We start from the raw sequence: 11368 nt of genomic DNA, 5'->3' as shown, positions 1-11368 counted from the left end.
ATATTTTTCTAAGATGTTAGTATCAAAATAAATAGCCAAACTCATATAAAGACAACATAAACTTTTATTTCGAGAATAAATTTTCTCAATTTTTTTTGGTTAAATTAATATTGTCAAGTGTGATTTTATATGTTTAATATCTTTTCTCATATTTTTTTTTTAATTCCACTTAAATAGTGTAAAGTGAAAAATCACATTTTACAACAACAATTGAAAAGAAAAAAATTGAAAAGATCTATTTCTCTTTCTAGATGGTCAGCTCATTTGTTTGTCAGAAGTCTCTCACTCTTAGCACCAAAATGACAGCAATGAGACACTTGAAGAATGAAGATCAAGTGAAGATGTTATGGAAGAACACTTTGCTATCGTTGTTTCTTGGAACCTATTCTGTTTTACTTATCACATTTGCCTCCTCCCAAACACGATTTTCCCATTCAATTCCCCAAATAATTTTGCAGCATGGCACATGCTTATGAATATAATTTTAATACTCTTTGGTTTGTTATCTGAGAGGTATTTCTTAAAATTTTCTAAAACCAAATTGTTACTTTGTTTGATAATGTGTGCTTTTGTGCTGAAGCAGAAACATTACAGTTTGTGACATTGTGAACATCTGATCCCAAATTGGAAAAGGATCACAAATTGCTAGAACAAATTAGTACATATATGGTATATTAGAATTAAGAAGAATTATTTGGGTACTTAATATAATGTTGTCCACTATCTAACTTTTTTTTTTCCAGATTTTTATCTATGATTTTTTGCATTTATGGACAGCAGTTTTACAAGTTGAGATCCGGCTAGACGTAACATGTGGTCCCATGTGAAACACAATTACAACTTGACCTAATGTTTATTACATCTCTGTTAAAATGGGCCACGCGAGCCGTATTACACCGCATTCCAATTGTTTCCCCCTCCCAGTTGATTCATCTACCAATTTCAAAAATCAAATTGTTGCTTTTAATGTAGATATAAAGATCTTTCAATTACCTACTAAATCACCTTATGAAATTTGCCCATTGCATGTTGCTGTATATGAGTTATGACTTGATCTTACCTGTCTTATGCAATTATTATGCGTTAATAAATATTTATCAATCATGTCATAGCAACTGTAAGGTCTTGTGTTTCGGAAACTACTTGCAAAGACGACCCTAAATTTTGGCATTTATCAACATTTAGCTTCCAGGTCAACTACTCTCCCAACTACCAAAATAAACTTTATTATTGTAGCTTGAAAATGTTGCCAAATTCTAAGAATAACATGGTGCTTGAAGAGCTACGTTTTCAAAAATATTCCTCCGGTTAGAAAACTTGTGCACAACAACTAAGGTTAAAGTGCAAGCTATTTCTTCATAATGATTTAAGTGATAATATGATGTCAACATTATCAGTAAGTGCTAAGCGGCCAGTACAGGAATCTGAAGTATATATAAGCTACAAAAGGAAGGTGCAAAGAGACCTAGATAAACCAATGACATTATAAAATTCAAATCCAAAATTCTAAAATGTTCCGGGGAAAATATCTTTAATCCTCAAAAGAGGGATATCCTAAAGTCATCATTGTTTCAGCTTCAAATCCATTTCCACGGGGAAGACCTTGCCTCGGTGGTTGAAGATCATGAAGTCAAGGTTAGCAGGCAAAGAAACAATCCTGCACCAAAGGAGACAAACTCTGATTGAGATTCAAATGATTCATAACATGTGAGATTGATCAGCAGCTAGTATGTAGAATTGTATATTGTAGTCATGTGCCTCAACTATGAGGGCAGCACAACATAAACAAAGGAAGAAATAATAAACTTTTGCAAATGTAAAATTCCTTTGCAGAAACAGTGAGATATCTTCCTTGTCTCTTCTCTTCTTGATGAAATGTTGATAGTGAGTATATTTGTCAAAGCCAGCTGCCTACCACCTTTCATCTACTGAGAGATTGTGAATGAACACATCGCTGATCATTGCAAATTAATGGATCCTTGCAAATTGCAATGCAATGAACATTTAAAACAACATGAACCTCCATCCTAGACCACCAGCTACACACGGAATGGTAGGACACTCTGGATTTGATTTGTGTAAATAAACAGGAAAAGTTGAATCTGTTTTTTCCCTTTCTGTTTGGCTTTTCACTCCTCACGGAAAATGCATAAGGTGGGATTATATGTTTCTCAAGAGTCAAGTCACCTTTAACATAAAAACCTACTATCCCTCTCTATTAAGTACAGTGGAAGACAAAGATAACCTATAAATGAAGCGGCTGAATAAGATCAATTGATCAAGTTAGACCAAACTTAAACTGAATTGCAACTATAACAACCCAAATTCTCACAGCAATGCCGCTCCAAAGTCAGATTTATTTTCCGGCGGTATATTCACCTCTCTTTTAAACCCTGGCGTCAACTAGACCTATTCTATTTACATCCCCCATATTATTCTCTATATTTCCATTCCTTGACTATCATGGTGCTCTCTGCCAACTAAAGCCTCAACTCAGAAAATAGCCAGCAACCGACAGAACTTTAATTATATCATAGCTTTTGTGTTGGAAACAAATTAAACCTATATGAACCACTTCAACGGCCCATCTTATAATAATTAATTAGCAAATCATCATGATAGCAAAATGAAATCAAGCACAAACTACTTAAAACTCACTAGAATCTAGCACTCACATGAAACAAAAAAGAATGAATTAAATTACCTATTCTCCTCAGAATCTGGGTGTATGGACAGAAACTTCCCCGGCACAGTTAACGCAGCCCACATACAAAGAACTAGCCCCAGAGATAGCTCAGTTACCACCTGCGATCCCAAAAACCATAAATTGGATAATAAAAAACGCATCATTGCAAGAAGATTCAAAGATGAAAGAGTAATTATTACATTGAAGGGAGGCCCTGAAAACTCTTCTTCGGTGATCTTGAGCAAACCCCTATCTACAACAAAATCAAAACCAGAATTAGATTCCATTGAAGAAGGTTAAAATAGAGAAAGGAAATGATATGTTTGAAGGGATATATATACATTGGATGGTTGAATGAGCGGCGTGAAAAAGAATGAGAACACCGAAGACTCCGATGGCAAAACCTAAAGCCATGATTCGGAGGGCGACAATGCAGATCGATCTACTTGATGAATTCTGAGGTTTTGGACTGTGAGAGGTATGTGTAAATCGCCAGATGCCCAACCCCGGTGGCTGTCGTATGATCCGTGAGGATCTTGTCTATCTTTTTCCAGTGAATTTGCATTTAATTTGTTAAGTTTAATTAAGAAATAATTATATTTTAGCCACTATGGATGCTATTTTGAAAGTTTTGTGCAATACTGTTTATTTTAGGTAGCATTTGGCAGAATTTGATGGAGTTTCTGCAGAGAAAAAGAAGAAGCCAAGGAGATGACAAGCGAATACCGACGCGGACACATGGCTCATGCGACCGCGCGGAATGGAGAAAATCACAATGACGCGATCGCGTTCCTGACGCGAACGCGTGGACTGAAATCTGCACAAATGACGTGAACGCGTGGACGACGCGGATGCGTCATATGCGCCACGTGCAGAAAATGTAGAAAAACGCTGGGGGCGATTTTTGGGCTGTTTTGACCCAGTTCTTAGCCCAGAAAACACATATTAAAAGCTGAAGAATGGACAGAACAAGTGGTCCCTACCCATCAACTGAAGATCTGTTAATTAATTCAAATTTAAATTCAAATATTAAATTAGGAAAAGATATTATTTTAATTTTTAGCTTTAGATATTAGATTTTAAATTTATTAGGATTAGTTATAAAAGGAAGAGGCTTTCCTTCCTTTTTAGAGGTCCGGGGAGATTCCACCTTCATCCCATCAGGGGAACATAACTGACAATTCTAATTTTCTTTCTTTTCTATGAGCAACTAAACCTCCACTGTTAAGGTTAGGAGATCTGTCTATTTGTATGAATTGATTTTATTACTTTTTCTATTTTAATTTATGTATGGATTTATATTTAAGAATTGTCTTCGCTCTTTATTTTATGAATTTGGGTGGAACGGAAGTATGACCCTCTTTCTATTTAAGTTCTTGTAAAACTTGGAAAAGCTCTTTACTTGAACAACAGGTTGAAAACATATTCTCCTAAATTTTAATTATTTGGACTTAACGGGATACGTGACATATAATCTTTTTATTTTTGGGTAATTAGAGTTTTTGTGGCATATAAACTGGAATTTGATTATCACCCTCTAATTGAAATTAATTGACCAAGAAATTGGCAGTTAATGAATTTTAGAGGAGACTAGGAAGGTCTAAGGAATTAAGGTCTACTCATATATAGTTTGCCATGAATTAAATCCTGCATAATTAAATTAGTTAGTAAGAAAAGTTAATCCGGAAAAATAAATAACTCTGAAACCTTAACTATTTTCTCCATATTGTATTCCCAATTTATTTATCTGCCTGTCTTTAATATTTTTAATATTGTTTAATGTCTTTTGAACTCCCAAACATTATTTTCTGTTTGTCTAACTAATCCTATCAAACGCTATTGTTGCTTAATCCATCAATTCTTGTGGGATCGACCCTTACTCACGTAAGGTATTACTTGGTACGACCCGGTGCACTTGCCGGTTAGTAAGTGTGGTTGTAAATTACCGCACCAAGTTTTTGGCGCCGTTGCCGGGGATTGACTGTGATTAACAACTATTAGTTGTTTGATTGTTTAGATTAGACGTTTTAATTTTAATTTTATATATAAAAAAAATTTAAATAAATAAATAGCACTAATATATTTTTTTTTAATATCTGAGATCAAGTTTAGTGTTTCCTAGTTAGTTTTATTTTATATTTTTTTTATTTTAATTTTTAGAATTTTGTTCTTTTTTCTTTGCTGTCATGTTTACCACATGGTGCGTTTAATTCTTTTTGGTGTGTTGTGCTAAGGAAAAATAATGGAGAGAGATCATATGGGTTACTACTCACACCCGAGTAGTGATTCATATCCTTATGAATGGGGAAACTACCCAAATTTTGGTTGGTAAGGTCAAAACCAAAGAAACCTCAGTGCTCCATGTTCCAACTATCAAGAGCCACCACCTCCATATTCATATCAAAAACCACCACCTCTCTATTCGTATCATGAACCATCATCTTTCTACCCATATCAAGAGCCACTATCTCCCTATCCATACCAAGAACCATCCTCTTTTTACACTTATCAAGAACCATCACCTCCTTCTTATTCATCTCAAATACCATCAGATCTTGAGCTTCTCATGAAAGAATGCTTACATGATATAAAGACAAGTGTCAAAAATATAGAGAAGCATATGCAGTCGATTATCAAGTACTAGGAAGAGGAACAAGCAAATTCCTTCCCAAAAGATACAATTCAAAATCCTATGGAAGAAAGTGAGGAAATCAATCAAAGGAGTTTATACTCCAGTGCATTAGAGAACTTTCCATCCTCACACACGGAAGAAGAGGAAGATGCGAAAACAAAGGAGGAAGATGCACCCACAAAGGAGGAAGATGCAAAACCTCCTATGCCTTTGGTAAGCAATGAAGCAGAGATTGCATTAGAAGACAGTCACCAAGAGGAAGAGGTTGAAATTGAGGAAGCCTGCAAAGAAGTGGAAGAATTCAAAGAAGAACATAAGGGAGTGGAGCTTTGAAGACCTCTTCCAAAGCCATCACCATCCAATACAACATCCAAGTGGGTAAAATTCCTATCTTTAACATTTACATTCCCACTTGAATATGGGCTACTGGAGACGGATGGTCAACTTAGAGCTCTTTGTGGCATTAAGAGTAAGAGGAAGATGGTCAGTGGTAAGAGTTGTCAAGCAAGGTTCAATATGGTTGCATGCTCCGAATTGAAGTGCAAGAATTGGTGTAGAGCTAATTTGAATGGGCCTAGAAGGTTGTTTGGATGTCTCTGTGAGAATTCAGATCGCTTGCCACCCCGATGGGAACAATGGTGATCCACAAGAAGACGGGTGTAAAAGCAAGGTTTAGGACCCTGAAATTCATTCCCACAATCAACACTCTTGGGGCCTTGTCACTTGTTTCAACTTGCTCAAAGGCTTTATGCGCCTAGTTTGGGATCCCGGTAGCCATTGGAATTACAAACATTGGTGGAGATTCCTGGATCAGTACAAGCACAAGCCACCATGACAAGGAAGCTCACAACATGTCTAACTTAAGGACTTTAACTAAAAGTGCTTGGTGGGAGACAACCCACCGTGGTATGATCGTTCTTTTTCATTCTTAGTTGTTTTTCGTAATAGTAGTTTTCTTACTTAGTTGATTTTTATTAAGTTCTTACTAATTCTCTGATCATGCAGCTATGTTCTTCTAGGAACCGACCACCTCAAGCTAGAAAAAAAAAATGCTACGCGACGCGACCGCATCAGCGACGCGTTCGCGTCGCAAGGGGAGAAGAGAAAAATAAAAACGAACAGAGAGTCACGTTGGAGCGTGGCTGGAGGCGTGCCAATAGCACAATTCGTCCCACGCGGCCGCGTGCCCTGATTTTCGACGTAAAACGAGTGCACAGCTGAAAGTTGTGCTAGAGTGGTGCTGGACTGGCGCTGGACGCGCAATTCCCTTCACGCGACCACATGCCCCACGCGGCCGCGTCGTACCCCATTAACTTCCCACTCGCGCGATCGCATGCCCCATGCGATCGTGTCACCCCAATTTTGGCAATTATATCAATTTGAACAGAGAGTTGTGCTGGCGCGAGGCTGCACTCGCGCCAGAAGCACAAACTGGGTCACGCAACCATGTGACCGACGCGATCGCGTCAATCCGTATAAGAGCAATGCGCGCGACCGCGTGCCCCACGCAAACGCGTCGCTTGCGCCGCCCAGTTTTCTTTCCCTCTCTCTCCCAATCCTAATTCTCTCTTATTCTCTTATCCTTTTATTTTTTTTTTATCTTAATATTTTTCTCTTCTATTTTCAGTTCTTGTTTGCTTGAGGACAAGCAAACCTTTAAGTTTGGTGTTGATGCTTCGCTTAAAGGTTTTCTGTTTATTCCTATGGCACAAAAATGGAGGCGAATCATCTTTACTGAGGAGCACAACCTGAAAAATAAAACGTCCGCTAGGATAACTAAGGTGGTTGTGTTCCTTTCATTTTTATTCCTCCCCTCTTTGTCTATGTTATGTTCCGGTTTTCTGCTATCTTGCTTTGTTTGTTGCATGATCCTTTATTAGTTAGAATCCTAGGACTAGTTTAGTTTTCTTTTAATTGCTTTAATGCTGAAAAGATGTTTCATGTACCACTCACTGAACTTGAATCTAAAAAGAAAAGAAAAAGAAGTGATGTATTGCATGAGAAATTGAGTTAATTTTAAGAATAATCTGATTTACTTAAATGTGGTGGTATTTTCTGTGATTCTGAATGCATGACATGAACAGTGTATATTTTTTATAGTAAAGTTTAAGAATGTTAAAATTGTTGGCTCTTGAAAGAATGATGAAAAATGAGAAATGTTATTGATAATCTGAAAAATCATAAAATTGATTCTTGAAGCAAGAAAAAGCAGTGAAAAACACAAAGCTTGCAAAAAAAAAAAGAAAAAAAAGAAAAAAAAAGAAGAAAGAAAAAGCAAGCAGAAAAAGCCAATAACCCTTTAAACTAAAAGGCAAAGGGTAAAAAGGATCCAAGACTTTGAGCATTAATGGATAGGAGGGCCCAAGGGAATAAAATCCTGGCCTAAGCGGCTAAATCAAGTTGTCCCTAACTATGTGCTTGTAGCGTGAAGGTGTCAAGTGAAAAGCTTGAGACTGAGCGGTTAAAGTCGTGATCCAAAGCAAAAAGAGTGTGCTTAAGAACTCTGGGCACGTCTTTTCCTAGTGAATTTGCATCTAATTTGTTGAGTTTAATTAAGAAATAATTATATTTTAGCCACTATGGATGCTATTTTGAGTTTTGTGCAATACTGTTTATTTTAAGTATCATTTGGCGGAATTTGATGGAGTTTCTGCAGAGAAAGAGAAGAAGCCAAGGAGATGGACCAGCGAATACCGACGCGGACGCATGGCTCATGCGACCGCGCGGAATGGAGAAAATCACAATGACGCGATCGCGTGCCTGACGCGAACGCGTGGACTGGAATCTGCACAAATGACGCGAACGCGTGGACGACGCGGACGCGTCACATGCGTCACGTGCAGAAAATGTAGAAAAATACTGGGGGCGATTTCTGGGCTGTTTTGACCCAGTTCTTAGCCCAGAAAACACAGATTAGAAGCTGTAGAATGGACAGAACAAGTGGTCCCTACCCATCAACTGAAGATCTGTTAATTAATTCAAATTTAAATTCAAATCTTAAATTAGGAAAAAGATATTATTTTAATTTTTAGTTTTAGATATTAGATTTTAAATTTATTAGGATTAGTTATAAAAGGAAGAGGCTTTCCTTCCTTTTTAGAGGTCCGGGGGAGATTCCACCTCATCCCATCAGGGGAACATAACTGACAATCCTAATTTTCTTTCTTTTCTATGAGCAACTAAACCTCCACTGTTAAAGTTAGGAGCTCTGTCTATTTGTATGGATTGATTTTATTACTTTTTCTATTTTAATTTATGTATGGATTTATATTTAAGAATTGTCTTCGCTCTTTATTTTATGAATTTGGGTGGAACGGAAGTATGACCCTCTTTCTATTTGAGTTCTTGTAAAACTTGGAAAAGCTCTTTACTTGAACAACAGCTTGAAAACATATTCTCCTAAATTTTAATTATATGGACTTAATGGGATACGTGACATATAATCCTTTTATTTTTGGGTAATTAGAGTTTTTGTGGCATATAAACTGGAATTTGATTATCACCCTCTAATTGGAATTAATTGACCAAGGAATTGGCAGTTAATGAATTTTAGAGGAGACTAGGAAGGTCTAAGAAATTAGGGTCTAGTCATATATAGTTTGCCATGAATTAAATCCTGCATAATTAAATTAGTTAGTAAGAAAAGTTAATCCGGAAAAATAAATAACTCTGAAACCTTAACTATTTTCTCCATATTTTATTCCCAATTTATTTATCTGCCTGTCTTTAATATTTTAATATTGTTTAATGTCTTTTGAACTCCCAAACATTATTTTCTGTTTGTCTAACTAATCCTATCAAACGCTATTGTTTCTTAATCTATCAATCCTCATGGGATCGACCCTTACTCACGTAAGGTATTACTTGGTACGACCCAGTGCACTTGCCGGTTAGTAAGTGTGGTTGTAAATTACCGCACCGTCCTACTGTGTAACCAAGCTGCCCACACAACCACACAAACCAAGACAAGTTACCATCATCTTTGCGTTGAATAAAAAGTAAAAACAGGGCCTATATGCGTTAAAGTGAAGCTGGGTTTGCTTTGATCTAAACGACCGAACCAAAATATTGACTGGGTTTATTTTCAAGACTCTAATTCAATAGACCTGATCAAGCCGTGTCAAATTAAAACCGGATTTACACCAGGCTATAAAAACAATAAAAAAAGATTGAAAAATTAAAAATAAGTTAGAAGTTCTAATTGCCCACTGGTTCTAAACCCCAATCGAATCTAGCACAAGAAATAAACAATAGAACATAGAAAACTGAATATGGCATAAACAAATCTGTTAGGTTTCGATGAAAAACAGAACCTCAAATAGGGCTAGCAATGAGTAGAATAAGGTCCATTTAAACTTCACCCTAACCCAATTTGCGGATTTAAAACCTTTATAACATTATTCGCACCCTATCATTTTTCCTCCATTCACAAAGAGGCAAAACCAGAACTAATCTAATAAAAAAGATAGACGAACAAAAAAATTTTAAAATTGAACTAGCAATATAGTTAACTGATCAAGTGATCAATATTCAATAATCAATTAATCAGAAATCAATATATCAGGAGCCAGAGAAAGTAGAAGAAACACACAATCAATGTCCATTCCATTAGGGAAATTCTATTGCCAAAGTTTTGAAATTCTAGAAAAGAACTCAAAACACTGTACAAAATACCATAGTTTAAAATAAATAAATTCAATTTGCAGAGGAAGAGAAAAAAATAACTAGTATTTGGATAAAATAAAACAAGAGACACAAATTTAAGTTCTAGAAAGTGAAAGAATAACTAATAGAAGATGAGAACAGGAACGCATACCTAAGTTTCTGAAGGAGGCAGTTTTTGTTGCAGTGCCGGCAGTAGATTTTGCAGGCGGGGTGGAGGATGCTGGTGGATAGAAAAGCGGCGGGAGGAGAGAGGATCGGCGACGAGCTCAAAGGATGACGGAGAATGAAGAGGCTGCCGTGGAAGAAGATTTGAGATTTGGAACAGGGGGTATTTGACGAGTTAAATCTTAATTTGACTCCTGAAATTTGGCTTGAAATGATCCCATAATTTTGTTGGTCTCAATTAGAACCCATAAATTTGTAATTGTGGCTCTAGCTTACCCCTGCGATCATCTCTGTCATCAGAATGCTGATCTAGCGCAATTGTATGATATGATGGACACAACTTATGATCGTCCTAGTAGAAAGAAAGAGAGTTTTAACCCACAAAAAACTGAAACGACATGGTTTCCAAAGGGTTTGGGAGCAAAACCAATACGCCGTCGTTTAAGTAGTGTCTACTATGTCATGTAATTGCATCAGATCAACATTCTGCTGACGAAGATGATTGCAGAGGCAACCTAGAGCCACAATTGCAAATTTAAAAATTCTAATTGGAATCAACAAAATTATAGGGATCATTCTAAGTATCGGACTAAATTTTAAGGGTCAAATTGAGATTTAACTCCATATTTAATTGATAAGCGTGAATACTTTAGAGAACCGGGTACGGTAGCGTAGTGATAGAGGTATTTTGGGGTTTGCCCCTGATTTATTCATTGGCCATTGCTAAGGTGCTGAAAATGTTTTTTTTCTTCTGATGCTGAAAATATGTGGCACTTTGAAGTAGAAGACACGTGCTTTTCTTTTGTTGCCTCCAAAGTACCGACATTTGCTGTGCCAAAGCTGATGGTGATCAATTGATGATGTTTGCCCAAAATTTGGTTAAATGATAATAATATTATGTAAATAATGGGAGTTAAATTATTGGGCCTATTTTTGAGGATCCAACAAGTATTGGAGGTCACATTTAAGTGTGGCTGTTTTATGTTTGTGTTATTGAACCAAAAAAGAGTGAACATAATATGTGACGTTGAAATCCGATTTTTGTTTAATGTTTTGAACCATGAAAATTTTTTGGGGCATACAAATGAAATTGGATAATGAAAATACTCTTATGGTAATAATAAACAATTAAACTATAAAACCCAAGAAAATAGATAATAACAATAATAATAGTTATAATATTTAAAAAAAAAAAGAGAAGATAAATATGAAATTAAAGA

General features: G+C 36.2%; 1 protein-coding gene across 2 annotated transcripts; it reads right to left on the bottom strand.

Moving 5' to 3' along the window:
• LOC107624190 (membrane magnesium transporter-like) lies at positions 1333 to 10284 on the bottom strand. Of its 2 annotated transcripts, XM_016326672.2 has the most exons (6): positions 10135 to 10282; positions 9242 to 9257; positions 3028 to 3204; positions 2887 to 2939; positions 2705 to 2805; positions 1333 to 1657 (listed from the first exon to the last, which is right to left on the bottom strand). In XM_016326672.2, the coding sequence occupies exons 3-6, from the start codon at positions 3098 to 3100 to the stop codon at positions 1564 to 1566; spliced, it is 321 nt and encodes a 106-aa protein (XP_016182158.1). In that variant the 5' UTR covers positions 3101 to 3204; positions 9242 to 9257; positions 10135 to 10282; the 3' UTR covers positions 1333 to 1563. The 2 variants fall into 2 exon arrangements, with proteins under 2 accessions (XP_016182158.1, XP_016182156.1); XM_016326670.2 differs by having other exon boundaries at positions 2705 to 2939; positions 10135 to 10284.

The sequence above is a fragment of the Arachis ipaensis genome, chromosome B10 (genome assembly GCF_000816755.2).
Source record: "Arachis ipaensis cultivar K30076 chromosome B10, Araip1.1, whole genome shotgun sequence".
Classification (NCBI taxonomy): Eukaryota; Viridiplantae; Streptophyta; class Magnoliopsida; order Fabales; family Fabaceae; genus Arachis; species Arachis ipaensis.
The sequence above is the reverse complement of the archived record's forward strand: the minus strand, read 5'-3'. Positions and strand labels throughout refer to the sequence as shown.

Coding starts and splice junctions, on each gene's coding strand:
- LOC107624190 (XM_016326670.2), bottom strand. CDS start 3,100: ATGGCTTTAGGTTTTGCCATCGGAGTCTTCGGTGTTCTCATTCTTTTT. Junction 2,940..3,027: donor CGCTCATTCAACCATCCAAT/GTATATATATCC, acceptor ATTTTGTTGTAG/ATAGGGGTTTGCTCAAGATC. Junction 1,658..2,704: donor CCAGATTCTGAGGAGAATAG/GTAATTTAATTC, acceptor CCTTTGGTGCAG/GATTGTTTCTTTGCCTGCTA.